The 18,993-nt window shown below is 41.9% G+C and overlaps 1 protein-coding gene across 15 annotated transcripts in view; it reads right to left on the bottom strand.

Moving 5' to 3' along the window:
- The window catches only part of si:ch211-207d6.2 (sickle tail protein), a 53,875-nt gene that overhangs the window by 15,874 nt on the left and 19,008 nt on the right, over positions 1-18,993 (bottom strand). For all 15 annotated transcript variants that reach the window (XR_008187408.1, XM_052617332.1, XM_052617341.1 and 12 more), the window contains exons 2-5: positions 18,439-18,719; positions 12,562-12,757; positions 11,972-12,170; positions 10,379-10,472 (exon numbers count right to left, since the gene is read on the bottom strand). Coding sequence is in view for 14 of the 15 variants with exons in the window: in XM_052617332.1 (XP_052473292.1) it covers positions 10,379-10,472; positions 11,972-12,170; positions 12,562-12,757; positions 18,439-18,719 (770 nt within the window). In the remaining variant the exon portion in view is untranslated. The remainder of the gene's footprint in view (positions 1-10,378; positions 10,473-11,971; positions 12,171-12,561; positions 12,758-18,438; positions 18,720-18,993) is intronic.

The raw sequence follows: 18,993 nt of genomic DNA, 5'->3' as shown, positions 1-18,993 counted from the left end.
ACAGGTTGGAGATCTTATTGTCCCATGAACACAAATAGACATGTGCAAAACACACTGTGTTGAGATAGAATGGGAGTGGCTGGTTGGTCATTCCAGCTGTGATGGAACATGTGTACAGGCACTTCCTTCTGCGAAATAACTAGTTGGTCAGGAACTGGTGAGGTTTGAGTTCAGATGTTTTTTAGCGGTGGTTCTTTAAAGAGACTAAATTTGGAAATCCAACATTTTGCAGATTTAAGCTTTAGTGTGCAAACTGTACATTTCAAAACACCAAAACCCTCTTTGAGATGTTATGTTTATAAATTCATCCCATTTAAAGAATTGCTGCTACTTCCAACAAAGCATTCCTTATAAAAAAAAATAATTCAGTACATGAATGCATTTCCATTAAATTTAAAAATTGCCTGCTGCATGTGAAATACAATGTTCATGTTATTGTTCATTGGTTACTCACACATTTTGGAGAATATATATATATATATATATATTGTCACGGGAGGAGCACAAGACAGACACAGTGGGCGTGGCGTCAGGCCTCGGAGAGGCTTTTATTAACAGAAATCATAAAACAAAGGGAATAAAAGTGGCCAAAGGGGGAAAGTGTCCAAAATAACAGGGAATCTGGTGTCCTCGTCGTGCTGCGGGGTTTGTGTAGGTCGGGCAGTGTTCATCGAGGAAGGGTCCAGGCAAGGGGCGGAGTCCGGCGGCCGCACGCGCTCCCCTCCTTGGTCCGGGGCGCGAGGGGCGGCGGCTTCTCCTAGCGGCCGCGTCTCTCTCGTTGGCCGCGGCGCTGGTAGGGGATGGACGGCCCGGCATCCTGGCCCGTCGGCCGTGTATACGGGTGCGGTTCCCATCCGGATCGCGGGTCCGGCAGCTCACGTCTTGGTGGCGCGGGAGTCCCTCAACGCACCCTTCCTGGACCCACGAGGACACCAGTGTGCATGCACGGGGAAGAGACCGGTCTCCTGAGGAGAGGCGCGTTGGGCTTTTAAACAGCGGCGGTAATGAGGCTCCACTTCCTTCAGGTGTGCCCCATCACACGCCGCCAGCCCTGACTCGTCCAGCGCCCCTCCTCTCACACACCCACTCCAGTCGGGAGCCTGGTGAAGGGCGGCGATTTAGGACGGGGTGCCGGTGACAATCAGGGAGGAGGCAGCTGACTCGTCACATTCCCCCTCCCAAGCGACATCCCCGTCCCCAGGGCGCCACCCACACGGGAGTGCTACCATCCTCAACCAGGCTCCAAACGGTCGGAGTGGGCGGGGCTTCCTCTCCGGGCGGTCCTCCCTCTCGCAGCGCACCAGAACAGGGACAGAGAAACCGGGTTTTAGTGACAGCCTCAACCAACCACAGGGTAAAATGACAATGGAAAAGTCACTTACCCCTTGTGTGGCTGGGAGGCTGTCCCCAGTTTTCCTCCGTCCCAGTCTGGGTTCTCACGAACGTTTGCAAGCGAGAGGGGGGTGACGTCACCAGACGTTTCCCAACTGCGCTGTCTAGGCTCCGCCTGCCCGCATTCTCCACCAGTGTCACGGGAGGAGCACAAGACAGACACAGTGGGCGTGGCGTCAGGCCTCGGAGAGGCTTTTATTAACAGAAATCATAAAACAAAGGGAATAAAAGTGGCCAAAGGGGGAAAGTGTCCAAAATAACAGGGAATCTGGTGTCCTCGTCGTGCTGCGGGGTTTGTGTAGGTCGGGCAGTGTTCATCGAGGAAGGGTCCAGGCAAGGGGCGGAGTCCGGCGGCCGCACGCGCTCCCCTCCTTGGTCCGGGGCGCGAGGGGCGGCGGCTTCTCCTAGCGGCCGCGTCTCTCTCGTTGGCCGCGGCGCTGGTAGGGGATGGACGGCCCGGCATCCTGGCCCGTCGGCCGTGTATACGGGTGCGGTTCCCATCCGGATCGCGGGTCCGGCAGCTCACGTCTTGGTGGCGCGGGAGTCCCTCAACGCACCCTTCCTGGACCCACGAGGACACCAGTGTGCATGCACGGGGAAGAGACCGGTCTCCTGAGGAGAGGCGCGTTGGGCTTTTAAACAGCGGCGGTAATGAGGCTCCACTTCCTTCAGGTGTGCCCCATCACACGCCGCCAGCCCTGACTCGTCCAGCGCCCCTCCTCTCACACACCCACTCCAGTCGGGAGCCTGGTGAAGGGCGGCGATTTAGGACGGGGTGCCGGTGACAATCAGGGAGGAGGCAGCTGACTCGTCACAATATATATATATATATATATATATATATACAGTACAGACCAAAAGTTGGGACACACCTCATTCAAAGAGTTTTCTTTATTTTCATGACTATGGAAATTGTAGATTCACACTGAAGGCATCAAAACTATGAATTAACACGTGGAATTATATATGGAATTATATACATAACAAAAAAGTGTGAAACAACTGAAAATATGTCATATTGTAGGTTCTTCCAAGTAGCCACCTTTTGCTTTGATTACTGCTTTGCACACTCTTGGCATTCTCTTGATGAGCTTCAAGAGGTATTCTCCTGAAATGGTCTTCCAACAGTCCTGAAGGAGTTCCCCGAGAGATGCTTAGCACTTGTTGGCCCATTTGCCTTCTGTCTGCGGTCCAGCTCACCCCTAAACCATCTCGATTGGGTTCAGGTCCAGTGACTGTGGAGGCCAGGTCATCTGGCGTAGCACCCCATCACTCTCCTTCTTGGTCAAATAGCCCTTGATGCCTTCAGTCTGACTCTACAATTTTCATATTCATGAAAATAAAGAAAACTCTTTGAATGAGAAGGTGTGTCCAAACTTTTGGTCTGTACTGTATATTATTTCTATACTATTTTAAGTCATTAATTATATATAGAATTAGCTATTTTCATATTCTCAGCTTTCATTTTAAATTTAGATCAAATTTAAATTGTCTTCATTGTTTTTTCATATTTTTACTTAGCTTTGTTGTTCAAGTAATACAAATATTCTTGGTTCCTCTTATTAAGTAGTTTAAGTAAATTTAGTACTTCATCTTTAATATATTTTAGGTCAGTTAATAGGGAACATTTCACATTTTCACTGCATATTTGATTTTATTGATGAAATTAAAAATAATTCAAATAATTTTAGGTAACAATAGCATACTGATATCAATCACCCTATTTAAAAACAATGTTTGACTAGAGACAGGTGGACATAACCCTGAGTGAGCCAAATTATAGAGAGCTTACTAGTGGAGTAGTTTTTCAGACCAACTGCTGAGTAGTCAATTTTGAAAATATGCAGTTTTGCACATCCCTAGTCTAGACACATTCTTCTGAACAAACTATGCTTTTACATACAGTTAATTGCACTGGGATTCAAGTGAGTCTATTTTATTGATATATCTTGATATATATAGCTGTATATCATCTAGCAAACTGTTTTCCTCACTAGACACAGTTATGAAGAACACATAAGCCTAGCTAAACAGCAGGCTGCTTGTGTTGTGGGTGGTGTGGTGGAGCAGACAGGAGTTGGTCCCTTCTGCACTCTCATTAAAGCTGAGAACTACATGGTCAGGCGCATCCGCTGCGGAACTCTCCTGAGAGCTTGACCTCAGTTTATCTCCACACCCGGCGCAGGAATTTTGGCTTTGAATTATCCTCTTCCCAATCTTCCATGGCCTGTTGAACTCAAGATATGGATGAGATAGCTGGAGACAGTCCAGTCTTCTCCAGAATTGCTTATAATTAGATTAAGCAAATTACACCACAGCAGAACAACTCCAAAGTAAGTTTTGCAAAGTTTTTTATCCAAGTATGTTGAGTATTTTCGAGAATTCCTTATCTGAGCACTTCTCCCGGAAGGGCGATCACACATATCAACCGAGCCAGATCATGCCCATCAGCCTGATTCATTTGGTTATGGAAGTTGTCGGTAGCACTGCACAGGGCTTGCTTGAGAATAATGTCTCTAAAGAAGTGTGTTTTTGATTGTGAGGGAAAGATAACCTTGTTCAGCTTCCCAAAGAACCCAGCATTAAAGGTCATTTGGGCATTTGGGCAGTCCGGTACTGTTTGCAGATTTAGGCCTCAAGTAAGCCTTAGCATTGCTGTATGTAGGCCAACCAAATAATCCAAAACTGGCCTAATGTGGGCCACATTCTAACCCTGGTCTTCCTTTCAAAATGGGGGCATTTTGACAGTGGTCCACAAGCAGGCCACTACACAGCCACATTGTAGCTAATAATGAACTAAATAAACCATAAATAAGCATTATCTGGGCCACACTAAACTTAAAGTGAGTTATGCATCAACAATACTCAACATTGTAAAGAGAACTTAAAAAATGTCCTCATTAAATGTTCAAATAAGTTCCAGAAATGTGTCCTACTTGATAAAATCATCCCGACCCAAGTTTTGCCCAAGCAGCAATTAAAATGTCACAGATTAATGCTATTATTAATGCTTCTCACTCCGACTATACCAACACAGTTAGTCTCTGAGTGTCATAGCTACACAGTGTTAAATAGTTATGTTCGGTTCTTGAACTAAACATGCTTTAGAGCCGGTTCTCAGGAAGTAACCAGTCGAGCTGGTTCACAAATTTAATTGAATCTAACCTCAGTTCCTGGTTGATGAAAACACACAACCGAAGTAGAATGCCAACTCAAAAAGAATATATTGAGCAGATTCAATCAACTGTCGAAGTTTGCAGAGGATTATAGAGGACTCGACAAGAACCGAATGAGGTGTGGCAAAGTTCCTCTTTAGGAACTCCAGCTGTGTCAGTGAATGCTTGGGAATATCTCCAATGTGAATGGGCGAGACATCATAGGTAGGGGATGTCAGAGACCAGGAAGTCTGTCATTCAGCAAGCTCTCTGTATGTGTGTCAGTCTGATATTCGTTTGTGAGTCTTAATTAGTGTTATTCGTCCATCATCATGTCAAAAGCACGAGAAAAGACTAAACACAAACTGGGCGAGGGCAGGCAGCATTTCAAGCTGTATGTTCCTCTCTGCCCGTGTTACATTACGAATGGGATTTGTGCATTATCTGTTTCGGAGCGGAGCATGCAGAGTCGGCTCTCGAGAGGAGGTTGACGTGGAGTGCGTCGATGAGGATTCGCCCCCTCAGTCGTCACAGTATGATGAGCTCTTGGAGGTGGTAACTTGTGCTGTGGTCAAGTTGACCATCGATTGGCCAGCCGAGAAAAAGCATCGTCACTGCCCTCCAAGCCGCTACGTACCACTTCAGCGATGGTGGGCAAAGGGTACTCGGTAGCAGGTCAGGCTGGTACATGTCTGCAAACCATGGCGGTCTTACAAGCATACCAAGCCGACCTGCTCAAGGAATTAGAACTGCATCAGTTGAACCCCACAGTCATTCGACTGAAGTTCTCAAGGATGCTCACCCTCAAGAAGGTCATGTTTGTCACGATTGATCAAAAAGACTCACACTACCATCTCTCCATCCTTCCCACTCATAGGAAGTTTCTGAAGTTTACTTTTGGGGGCAAAGCGTACCAATATCGGGTTCTTCCCTTCGGAATTGCACTCTCACCCCACACTTTCACAAAGTGTGTAGATGCAGCTCTGGCTCCACTGAGACTCCATGGCATCTGCATACTGAACTATATCGACGACTGGCTGAATTTAGCTCAATTAGAGTAGATGGTGGTTTGACATTGAGATGTTGTTCTCGTGCACATGAGAGATCTGGGGTTAAGAATAAATGGCAAGAAAAGTGTGCTTTCTTCATTAGAGAGCACCACTTAACTGGGCAAGGTGTGGGATTTGACCACGATGCAGGCACGATTGTCACCCGCTCGGATCGAGTTGATCCTCACCGCAGTCGCAAGAGAGAGAGAAGGCTGGTCACTGACTGTCAATCAATTTATGCTGGGTTTGATGGCAGCTGCCTCCAATGTGATACCTCTTGGCCTGCTGTATATGAGACCCCTACAGTGGTGGCTAAAGACCAAGGGGTTCTCCCCGAGTGGAAACCCACTTCACATGATCAAGGTCACGCGGTGATACCTATGTGCCTTGGACATGTGGAGAAACCACCAAGGAGGTCTGCATTCACACCCAGGGCAAACTCCTTTCGCTAAGAGAAGTTCATATTCCTGGGCATCTAAATGTCACACCAAGGTAGTGAAGCAGATATGGAGAGTTTTTGGCCAGGTTCATATGGACCTGTTTGCGATAGGGAGACATTGCACTGTCCCCTCTGGTTCTCTCTGACTCATCCTGCTCAACTGGGGCTGGATGCCATGGTACAGACTTGGCCAAGGTTTTGTCTGTACTCCTTTCCCTTGATCACTTTGCTCCCATGAGTTCTGGTAGCAGAGAGTGCATCGGGGCGGGGTCCGTCTGCTACTAGTAGCCCCATTCTTGCTGGGCGAGTATGGTTCTCGGACCTGATTGCCCTCCTCGATGGTTCTCCATGGGAGATTTCTGTCAGGAGGGATCTCCTCTCACAGGCAGGGGGCACTATAATCCACCACTGTCCGGAGTTGTGGGAGTTATTGGGGTGGCCTCTGAGGGGGCACAACCTCGTAGTTTCCATTCTCTCAACCGAGGTAGTTAAGACCATCCTCCAATCCAGAGCTCCTTCCACAAGGAAACTGTAAGTGGAATGTTGTTTTAACTTCTTGTTGCGGAGACCACCAACTCAACCCAGTTAACTGCCCAGCTGGTACAGAGCTGGAGTTCCTGCAGCCCCGTTTCGCCACAGGGTTGACCCACTCTACCCTGATGGTCTACGTGTTGGCCATTGCGTCCTACCACGCCCCTCTCGTGGCCAGTCAGTGGGTAGACACCCCCTAGTTACACGTTTCCTCTGCAGTGCACTGAGGCTGAGGCCTCCTGTACATTCTTGTGTCCCTAAGTGGGACTTGGCTGTGGTATTAGAAGCTCTCTGTAATCCTGCATTCGACCCTATTAAGTAAATTTCTGATCGCCACCTCACTATAAAGACATTGGGACATGCAGGCCCTCTCCGTAGCTCCTACCTATATAGACAAAGCTTTTTTATTCCCTCGAATTGGGTATGTCCATAAGGTTCCCTCTTCTACACCACGGCCTGTTGTACTCCTGGCCTTAAGTCCTCCTCCCTTCAGGGAGCCAGACCAGAAGAAGCTTAATTGTATGTGTCCAGTGCAAGCACATATGTCCACAGAGCTTCCCTGTGGAGAAGGGCGGACCTGTTGTTTGTTTGCTATGGTCCACCTAAGAGAGGTCTTCCCGGTACAAAGCAAACCCTGAGTCAGTCAAAACATGAATGTTGCGGGCAGGAGTGGGAACAGATAAGATATATTTCTGTAGGAGCGGGCAGACGTGGAACAGAATCTTCCTGAAGCGGGACTGAAAAATCCATCCAGCACAGGTCTCTACTCACGGCCACATTAGCCAGAGCTTACTATGCCATATCTTTCCTAAAACTGGCCCAAGTACGTTTGAGGATAACTGGGCCACAGTTGTGGCATCATATGTGGGCCACTTTAGACTTAAAGCCACATTACACAATAAAACGCTATATAAATGCATCATTCATTCATTCATTCATTAGCCAGTGCTTACCATGACATATCTTGGCCAAAACTGGCCCAGATACGTTTGGGGATAACTGGGCCACATTTGTGGCATCATATGCGAGCCACTTTAGGCTCACAGTTACATTAGCCACTGCTCATTGTGTCATATCTTTGCCAAAACTGGCCCAGATATGTTTTAATATACCCAGGCCACATTTGCTGAAACATATGTGGACCAGATCTGGTTTACACCCTGATCACCCTTTGTCGATAATGCCACATCTTTGCCAAATATGGCCCACATTTGGTCGGCACTATTTTGGCCATAATCACTGTTTACCACATGGGCAAGTTTAGGGTCACATTCAGATTATACATTGCCGTCACAACACAGCAACTTTACACACAGAGGCCCACATATGATTTGATACATTTGGGCCATTTTTGCTGTTTTACACATGGGCCACTTCAGGCTTGCATCCATTTTGTCTGGGCCATAAAAAGGTCACCAGTGTCATATCATTACCTTATGTGGGCCAAATCTGCATTCTATCTGGGTCACGTCCAGAAGAAGTGAGTGTAATAGGGCTGGGACAACGTGTCGAGGTCATCGATGACGTCGGCGCAGAAAAATACGTCGACGCAAAATATGTGCATCGATTCGTTGACCTGTTTTTATTTCTCTAAAAAACGTTTGCAAAACTTTTACCTTATGTGCACTGAATATACGTGATGGCCGCATCAACATTCTGTCCAACGTTATATAACCAATCCAGGGGTTTTTCTGCATTGATCTTTTTTTTTTTTTGGAGGTTGTCAAAGCCTTATTTGATCACTGTGCCTGACAGGGCGCGTACGAGAGAGAGCCCCGGCTGCGCGCGCACACTCACAGTCTTCAAACAACACGAGTGCTTCTTGCTCTCTCTCTCCCTTTTGCATATTAATCAAAATCATTAAACACGATAGAAAAAGGGCGAAACAACAAAGTTTCACGCTCGCCCACTCACAGTCTTCAAACTACATGAGCGCTGTCTTGCTCACTCTCTCTCTCTCTCTCTCCCTCGTGCATATTAACCAAAATCATTAGACATGAAAGAAAAAGGACGGAACGCCAAAGTTTCACGTGGAGCATTCAGAGATTTTTTTTTTTCTCCATGACAGGCTGCTGGCTCCCACTGTTACATTTTTTTTTTTTTTTGGAAAAGCACTCTCTGTATTAGCTTAAAGCTCTCCAGTTTACATTGGTTACTGTATTCTTTCAATTGCCCTAAACAAGTATTTTCGGTGACCTTTTTATTGAATGCTAGACATCAAGCTGTTGTTAGTTTCATCTGAAAGAAGAACTTTTTTTCAGTAAGCTTGTTTCAGTAAGCTATGTGTTTTCAAGGCTTCAAGGTTTTATTGAATGCTATCTCTATACAAGTGCGAAGTAATGCATTCTTAGTCAGTCTTTTATTTTGTAATTTTAAGAGCAATAAACATATTGCAATGTTAAGGAATTAATGTTTTTTTCATTCAGATATGTAAATCAACGTATAAATTGTTAGTAGTCAATTAATGGGCAGATAATCGAAATCGAATCGTTCTGAAAAATTAAATCGTTAGATTAATCGATGCATCGAAAAAATAATCGCTAGATTAATCGTTTAAAAAATAATCGTTTATCCCAGCCCTAGAGTATAAGGTTTCTCAATGAATCTTTCCTAATAATGTGCTTCTTAACAAGTTTCACAATGAATATGGCTAAAGTTTATCATCTCTGAGAGAGATGGCTCAGAAGATAGGGACGGGGCGAGCAGAGCTCATTTGCATTTAAAGCCACTCTGAAATACGCTGTTTTTGACAGGGTAAAAACGGTATTTGAACCAAACTACATTACAGAATTTGTAAGTGGGTATTCGATGACCCCTTTAAGGGAACAGTCAATGCAATTTGTTTTTTCCAGGGCCAGGATTTACATGTTGCCTAAAATATCCAGGTTTTATCTTTGTTTTCCTGATTCCTGTTTTGCTAAAGGGTTATGATAGAAAAGTAGTTTGACCAATAACATGCAGGCATTGCACATAACCACCAATCACTGCATGTGAGAAGATGGGATCTACATAAAATTGAAAAGTTATGCAAATACGCGTACATATTAGGTGTGTTTTACTTAAATCAGTACTTTGCAGACTGATTGGTGTATGACATCAAAGTACCATGAGAGCAATTTGAAAGCATAAGGAGCCGTCTGCTCTCTATAGCTCTCATGGTACTTTGATGTGGTAACACGGATCAGTCTGTGCAGTGCTAACAAAGCCAAAACCTGAATTATAGCCAATATAAAAATCCTGGCCAGGAACTGTCAAGGGAAAAAGTCCAGAACCTACCTGAGTCAGAATCTCAGGTGGTAAGTAAAGCTGCAACAAATTACTGTGTTTTGTTGGCAATCGGCACATAATGTGTTTAAATCAAATTCCATTTGTTGCATAATGAGATAAAGAACAGACATTGTCTGCTTTTTTTAATTAATGGAATAGTTCTGCATTATCTACATTCATGATCCCAAACAAATCACTTTAATGCTGCATGGCAAATACTATTGTGCCTTTGACATACAGTAAAAATGTCAGATCTCAGAGCCAACCTGTTTTGCTAAAGGTGACCTGCCCATTATAATTGTGCAAAAGAGAAGAGACCAACCAGTGGGCCCTCTGCCAAAATTAATGGGTGTGGTAAGTATTTGCTTCAAATTCTGAGCTCTAAAGAGCATATCCAGAACGTTAACCTTCATGATCCTGTCACCTGTTCAACACCAGCAGCAAAGGTTATTGAAAAGCAAAGTTGTGTGAATTAAAGATGATTTTTAAGAACGTGAAGAGTAATAGTAATAGAACAGTTCAGTGGTCACACTTTTGTCACTCACCCTAATTTCTCCATTATTGGCTTTTGGGTTGTGATTGAAGGCCTGGGCTGGGTCTTTGTGATAAACTTTCAGGCAAGAGTGTGTTGTTATGTTCCTGCAAAAAAAAAAAAAAAACACACACACATGTTTGTTTTTTTGAAAAGTGGGGAAATCCCATGGGCGTAATGGTTTTTATACTGTACAAACTGTATATTCTATTGGCCTTCACCAACCCTACCCCTAACCCTAACCCTCACAGGAAACTTTGTGCATTTTTACTTTCTCAAAAAAACTCATTCTGTATAATGTATAAGCGTTTTGAAAAATGGGGACATGGGTTATGTCCTCATAAATTACCCTCTCCATGTAATACCTCTGTCATACCTATGTCATTATACAGAGTTGAGTCCTGATATGTCACAAAAACAAGAGCACACACACACACAGACATATATATACATATATAATTTTAGAATATTAGTATTAATACACAACCATTCAAAATTTTGGGGTAAGGATATTTTTAAAATGGTTTTGAAAGAAGTCTCATTTATAAAGGCTTAATTTATTGATTTATGATCAGACATACAGTAAAAACAGCAATACTGTGAAATATTACTACAATTTAAACTATTCTATTTATTTACTAAATGTATCAGTAGCTGAATTTTAAGCAGCCATTACTCCAGTCTTCAGTGTTACTTTCTTGCCTAAGAAATAATTCTAATTATGCTGATTTGAGTTGAACCTTGTCTATTATCACAGTTGAAAAACAGTTCTGCTGCAAAATATTTCTGTGGATTTTTTGTGATCTAGCAAGCTCAAAAGAACAGCATATTTGTGATATAATTTTTTTTGAGCATTTAAGTATTTACTGTCACTTTTGATAAATGTAATCAATCCTTGCAAAATAAAAGTGTTAATAAGTATTAAATACATACATGCATACATACATACATACATACATACATACATATATATATACACACACACACACACACACACACACACACACACACATATATATATATATATATATATATATATATATATATACATATGTATGTGTGTGTATAGAGAGAGAGAGAGAGAGAGAGAGAGAGAGAGAGAGAGACCCCAAACATTTGAATGGTGGTGCATATATTTTTTTCTTGGTCCAGAGTGCTGTGGTGTAAAAAAGTAAAATCCAGGTTCAATGAGGCAGAACAGATCGTTACTACAATGAGCTGCAGCTCACAGTGACACAAAGGTTAGAAGCGTGTCAACACAAGCTACTTCCTCATAACTATATTGTTAACAAACCAAGCCCATCCTGTGCCGAATAACACACACACAGAGAAAAAACAGATTGATCAACCTCTCTTTCTATTCCTGCTGACTTGTTAGGAAGCCACTGGCCAGCGAAGAGTAGGGTGTGGAAAAGGGAGTCACCCAAAAGTTTAAAAGTACTTATAATCAACCACTGCCTGCACTTATAACCAAGCACAGTGTAAAAGGGAATGGATTTAACATGATCTAATATTTTGTACATTGCATGTTATATGTTTTAAATTCTTTATATAATTCATGTGAAAAAAAATTGTCTGACAATGACAAGAGTTGCATAACACACACCTGACATCAGTCAACTCATAGTACATATTCCTCATGTCATCTTTGATGTAAATAGCCACACTGGGGGACTCCAGTATCTTCATGGTGAGGTGATGAGGGAAGGCACTGACAAACAGAGCCTTGATGGTGTCTGCACCCGTCACCTCACTGGGCATTCGGATCTGTTTGGTCTCTTCTCCATACTGCAGGTAGAGGACACCTAAATAAAAACCAAGTATAAGAGATTGATAATAGCACAATATTTCTGCAGGACTTTAGAGATGAATTAAGTATAAAATGACTAAAAGCTGTATAAATATGCCTTAAATGCATTCAGTACAGCATATAGGCTAACAAGTGTACTAATGGTAAATGGTGACAACTGAATTCTGTCCTAGACAGGGACTTACTGATCTTCTCTTTTAATGTGCAACATGGATTCAAACAATCTTTTCATTTATTAATATCTGAGTAACTTCAGCTTTGCCTTAAAACTTGATTTGTAACTTCATCAACATTACTTCAAAATATCTACTGACAATCATGGGGCATAAATAAATCAAAAACACACTCATGAGTTAAAAACTCAAAAACACTGAGTGTAACTTTACCAAAGGATCTGTCCTTGGTCTGGTAATTTGACTTGACCACGGGGAGGCTCGCTCGGGAGCGGCTGCCTCGGGTGAAGGCGGAGGGGGCTTCTCCTTCTGACATGGCCTCCAAAGAATCAAGGGAGGCCAAAGAGAGATGCTCCCCCAACTCCCCTACAGCAGACTGAGGGGATACACTGTCCCCAGTACTTCTGATCTACAAGACAACACAGAATGATCAAAGAAGAGGTTAAACAGATCATTTAGAACTGTATCTATCATCAAACACTTCACAAATATTTTTGTCTATATAATTTAACCCTAAAGATTTCAGCAATGTTGTGTATTTTTGCATTTAGCTTTTCATTTTATATTTTTTGTTTTAATTTTAGTTTGAGTAATTCTGTTATATGCTTTTGCTATTTTTATTAGTTTTAATTTTTTTATATTTCTATTTTATTAATCTTACTTAAACTTCAAATTCACCAAGGCAACATGTAGCATTTTCATTTCATTTTAAAAACAATTCTTTACTTTTTATATTTTATTTTATTTCAGATTTATTTAAATTCATACTTGTATAAGTTTATGAACTGTGCTTTCTGAATGTCAAGATGTGAGCAGTGTGGTACCATCATAAATGTAAATGCTCTATTAAAGGCTACAGAAAGGTCAGAGAGGAATTGTGGAGAGATGCTAAATAACCAGACACAGCCCTGTTCAGTAAACACTCAATACCCGATAGAACATAAAAGAAAGAAATATGACATTAAAATCCTTTATTTATTATTCTACCACATTTGCAATTTATGTGGCTGAATAAACAAACTGAAAACAATAATCTACTGATCACAAGTGTGACTACAAAATAAAATAAAAAGTATGGTAGTCTTTTGATTCCTTTTCTATTTCACATCAAAATCTTCAACATGTCTTTAAGTCGATTACGGCTCAGTCCTGTAATTTAGAACACATAAAAAAAAAAAATGGAGTGAGTGAACTCCAGTGGCACAAAAGCAGTAAATGCACAATGACCAATTAGTGTGCTCTGGCACAAACATGATCCTTTTTTGTAGCCTATTTATTTTCAAAGACCAAAGTATATCAACATGGTTATCCTCACAATAACACAATTTGGGCCTATACAGACAGCAGCCATCAGGTGATGTATATGTTCAGGGGCTTGGCAGATCCTGATGCAGACCCTGAGGCTGGAAGTCATTGCTCCCAACTCAGCAACAGAAAGAAGCGACAGGCAGAAGGCCACACATACCGAGTCAGAGCGCGACTCATCATAACGGCAGCATGCACACTGACTTGCTCTGACATGCACGCCTTCCAGATTACCACCCTGCATGACCCGAAGGAACTTAATCCTTCAATACTACGCTGCTTCATTTTCCACCGTGGTTTTGGTGACAACGCAATTATAAGGTCAGGACAGAAGCACACAATTACACCTTAGACTCAGCGTTTGACGCAGGCATTTCCGAAAGCATCTCGAAACACTTCTGTAAACATCTTTTCAGAACTAAATTTAAATCAGACCATTATTTTGTACGCTTGACTTAGTTTTCGTGCAGATTAGTTCGAGCTCGTGTTTTGACCAAACAATGCTACATTGTGCTAATTTAGACACTTTCGATCTGAGATCTTGTGTTATGGAAATCAAAAAAAAAAAAAAAAAAGTAATACTGTTGTATCTTTTGGAGGATCTCTGCTGACAAAAAGATTTAGAGACACGATTTTTTAAAGGGTGATCTTTTAACTTGAGCAACAGGTTTTTAGTGGTTTGTAAGGTGCAAAACATTGCAAGAGTGAATCAGTTAAAAACTTCTAACACATTTCCAATGAAAAACTATCAGATATCAGATCAGTGGAATGCAAAAAAAAAAAAAAAGATCCACATTTTTTAAGTGACATTTTAACTTTTTTAAATTTAAACGTTTTTTGAACACTATATGCATGAAACATTGCAAAAAGATGTGAGCGCAACAGTCAAAGAAATACACTGAATGCATGTTTTCATAGAAAAACTACAAAAAGCAGTACTGGAATGTAAAATGTGAGACAATGGGAAGTATAATTGAAATAACTAAAGTGTAATTGAATTTGAGATGTCATGAGCGATACTGCAAAAGGCACAAGATGCGAGTCCAGTGGCCAATGAAATTCGTCTAGAGCATCTTAAAGGGGGGGTGAAATGCTCGTTTTCACTCAATATCCTGTTAATCTTGAGTACCTATAGAGTAGTACTGCATCCTTCATAACTCCAAAAAGTATTTAGTTTTATTATATTCATAAGAGAAAGATAGTCTGTACCGATTTTTCCCAGAAAAACACGAGCGCCTGGAGGCGTGACGTGTGGGCGGAGCTAAAGAATCACGAGCGCCAGTTGCGTTGAGAGCTTTTGGAAGCTGTGACAGCTGTGAAGGCTGAAACTGAACGAGAGCAGCAGCAGCAAGGACTCGCTCCGAGCGGGGCTCCAACCCGGGTCTCCGATGGGAGGTGGACGCACTAACAAGGAGGCAGAGATATTTTCAGCAGTTTTACTCACCGCCTGTGGTTCCAGCACACAATCGTGACCCTTTTTCGTTGGGATTGCATCATCCTTAAGATATAAACGATACGCAAATCCGTCGTCAAACTGGGCTTTGTTTGTAAAACAAGCGTTTTAGAAATGCAGGGAACAAACACAAACACTTGCACAACTCCGTAAAAAATACACTCTGCTCTGTAAAAATAAACTCCATCCACTGGTCCCTTAATGCTGTTTTTTCTTTGGTAATCTGTGCAGGGTTGTCTTGCCCTGGCAACCAAAAACACACTCCTTTTGTGACATTTCGCGACGCTCTCGCTCTGATCAGTGATTGTCTTCGCTCAGCCTCTCAGTGCTCTGCTATACAGGAGCGCGCACTCTTCCGGCAGAAGTGCCTTAGGACCCATATAAGGAAATTCCGCTCCATCTAACGTCACACAGAGCCATACTCGAAAAAAACTTTCCGAAACTTGTGACAAACCGAAAGGAGTATTTTTGGAACAGAAATACTCCTTCAAACGTACAACTTAATTTTTGAAACTTTGTCCATGTTTAGCATGGGAATCCAACTCTTTAACAGTGTAAAAAACTCAGTATGCATGAAATAGCATTTCACCCCCCCTTTAACATACAAAAACAATGGAAAATCAGCACAGTGAAATACAAAAACGATTTCTGTGTGAACAGCCCTTAAGAATACAATAGATCAGCTTCATTATTCACATTACTGCTGCAGTGACTCCACATTCACCCAATACTTCATCATTTGGCTTTGATGGAGGTAGGTGAACGCGCCCATTATGCAGGCAATACCAGAAACCTCTTTATAAAGTTAAAATCTATGTTGACTGATGGAAAACCGTGCTCTGGCAATTCATAGGAGGCATATCCAAAAATCTTTCATTCTGAAGATCCAGGCTGAGACTTGAAGGTGATGAATACGAGTTTGATGTTATCTTTGCACAGGTGTTGCATTGTGAGACGACTAACAATCGCTTCGGTGTGCACAGACGCGGCAAGAGCAAATAATAGGCTTTTATGTTCGTTTGTAAAAACAAAGTGAATGAAACTGTACCCAGATTAATGAAGCATGACAGCTGGGATCATTTTAGGCATGCATAATTCAAATATACGTTAAACATTTCATTGTGTGGATTAAATAAAATAAACATGATTGCATTCTTAAGATTGCTTAAGGATAACCCTGAAAAAAAAACTACAACACTTGTTGAAAGTGTTACTCTTATTATCCAGATCCAGGTGCTTCAACTGCACCCTGCAGACCAGGGATCAAATTTACACGTATTTCACATGCATAAGCAAGCCGTGCTGACATACGCTCACACTCGGGCACTGTCAGAATGCATTACCTGCAGAATACCTGAATACAGCAGTTTAAAGCGTAAGGGTGGGCTTGAGGGGGCAGCTTGCACGGTTCACTGCACACTACTCTAATCACAGGCAGATTAATGGCCACAAACCATGCTTCATCTGAGCTGGTCTAATGCCAGGTCTTTGAACGCACTAGCAGGGTCAGATAAATCATACATCATTCTCTCTGGGTCTGGATAATACTGAAGTAAGAATGAGCGAGAGGTGGATGAAACACACACTCCAGCTGGATGGGCTTCAGTTTTATTCAGTGTCAGGGGAATTATATGATATAACTTACGGCTGTACAAGCCACATTAAAAAAAAAAAAAAAAAAAAGAAAAGAACATACTATGATTAAAAATAAAAAATACAAAAACATTCAAGAGACAGACACACTGCATTGAAAGGAACCAGCTATTGGGAAAGCAAATGAGTTAAAAGAATACCCCCCCCCCCCCCCAAACACACACAAAAAACTATTAAACTATTAACTATTAAAAAACCTATACATATAAAGTAAAATAAACAAAAGTTTCTTTACTTAAAGAGTTGAGACAAGCCTATTGATTACACAGACTGACTTGCTGACAGTTTATAATTTTAGGCTTATTTACAATACCTTGATGCAAAACCTCCACCTTGATTCTTCACACAAAGAAAGACATATTCCAGATAATAAATAGCAAATGTCAATAGAAAGTCCGGTAGTGTGTCTGAAAGTAGATGTAGATCGCTGCAGTAATTTGTCTGTAGTGAAGTGGCGATCTTTGAAAGCTGTGACATCAGCGCCGTCTGCACAGAGACACACCCACCGACATGAACTTACCTGAAAGACTTGTTGGGCTACAAAACAAGCACTGAAACAAGGTGGTTGCGAAATGTCCCTTTCCATCCCCTTCTTGTTTACTACATCTTAAATCAAGATAGCGACATTAAGCCATGAAAAGTTATTAAGTGGTTGCGCGACTCTTTGGAGTATTCAATTCTGATTGGTCAATTCTGTCAATTCTGATAGGCGATTGGCCGTATTCTGTAGTATTGTCTCTACTAGTATACTGATAAAATAAAATATTACTCATATCAGAATTTATTAAAAGTTGATAACAACAAAAGCAAAAACAACTACAATTCAATAAATATAATCCCATCTGTAATTATCACATGTAATGCGGTCAGTGACGTTGCAGCAGCGCTCAAAGTTAACGCGCTTTATTTTAGCCTACATTCCGCGTCCCAGACTTCAGAGGGGATTCTTTGGGTATGTTCAGCTGTTTACCTGCTTCATTTGAAGGCAGCTAGCTAGCTACTGATTGTGTAAAATACTACAGCTTTGGATATCTGTGCATGAGCGCAGTCATCTGGAGATGACTGATAATACATTCATTGCGTAAGCCTACATCTTATGTTTACGTGACATAAACCGGCTATAATTTAGCCTACCTTTTATATGTATTTAATTAATTAAGATAAACATCGTTAAACAGTTAAAGTACGTTAAACAGTTTATTCACATTTGTTTTTATATTAATGTAACAGTTTATTTAAGCATGCATACAAATAAAACTGCAATAGTCCAAGCTGTGACTACACCACTCAAACTTATCCATCCGGCAAAGATACAATGAAAATGTCAAGCGGAAACTAGCTGCAATAAAAATGTCAGTGTTCCTTGATACATGTGTAGGTCAGAGTAAGGGAATGGTAACATATGTGGAGAGGGGCTAAACCAACTGTAAAAGTTATTTTAGCAAGGCATGGACCAATCTCTTATAGAACTCATCTTATGGAATATCATTAACTGGGATGACCAAATGTAATGATTTACACAGAAAACAATGGATTTTTTTCTGTGCTGTTAGCTTATTTTATCATATCCTTTCATCTGTTTTTGATGTTGCCATTTTGATTTGACTTTTATATTTAAAAACCTGACTTAGCCTAAGCGAAAAAATATTCAGCAGTTGATTTGAGCTGATTAAGCTTACCTGTTCTCTGAGTCTTTCCTGGTGCCCCATAATGACAGAGGCATGATGGGGATATTTCTGTTTTAAATGCTCAAGAAAGGCCTCTTTCTTGTGGTCCATGTTGTAGGACTGCATGACGATCACGTCCCCAGCAGTACGAGGCCCTCCTACTGTGTGTCTCCTTGGCACAGTGTGAGGGGACCAGGGGTCTGTCTGCTCGCTCTCATCTGCACTGCTTTGTTTTCTGCTGTTTCTGTCCACATCCTCATGGGAGCACATCCTCTGGTTTCTTCTCGCTAGCTCTTTGATTAAAGGCATAAGAACATATACAAAGGAATACAGATTAGATAGGGACACTCAGTGGGCGGCTGTACTTGGCTTGAGACCTGCAATTAATTAGTGTGATAAGCAACACAGTCAAGGCAATGACCGGCTTAGAGTCGGACAGCTGCTGGCCAAGAGAGCAATTATTGAGCAAAGCTACAAACAGGCCATTTGTTTCCCATAAACAGCTTGCTCCTTGCCAAAAGAGGTCTCAGTGCACTCAGTGTGATGGCTCATTATCAGCCCGGGCTG

Source organism: Carassius gibelio, chromosome A2 (assembly GCF_023724105.1).
Source record: "Carassius gibelio isolate Cgi1373 ecotype wild population from Czech Republic chromosome A2, carGib1.2-hapl.c, whole genome shotgun sequence".
NCBI lineage: Eukaryota > Metazoa > Chordata > Actinopteri > Cypriniformes > Cyprinidae > Carassius > Carassius gibelio.
The sequence above is the reverse complement of the archived record's forward strand: the minus strand, read 5'-3'. Positions and strand labels throughout refer to the sequence as shown.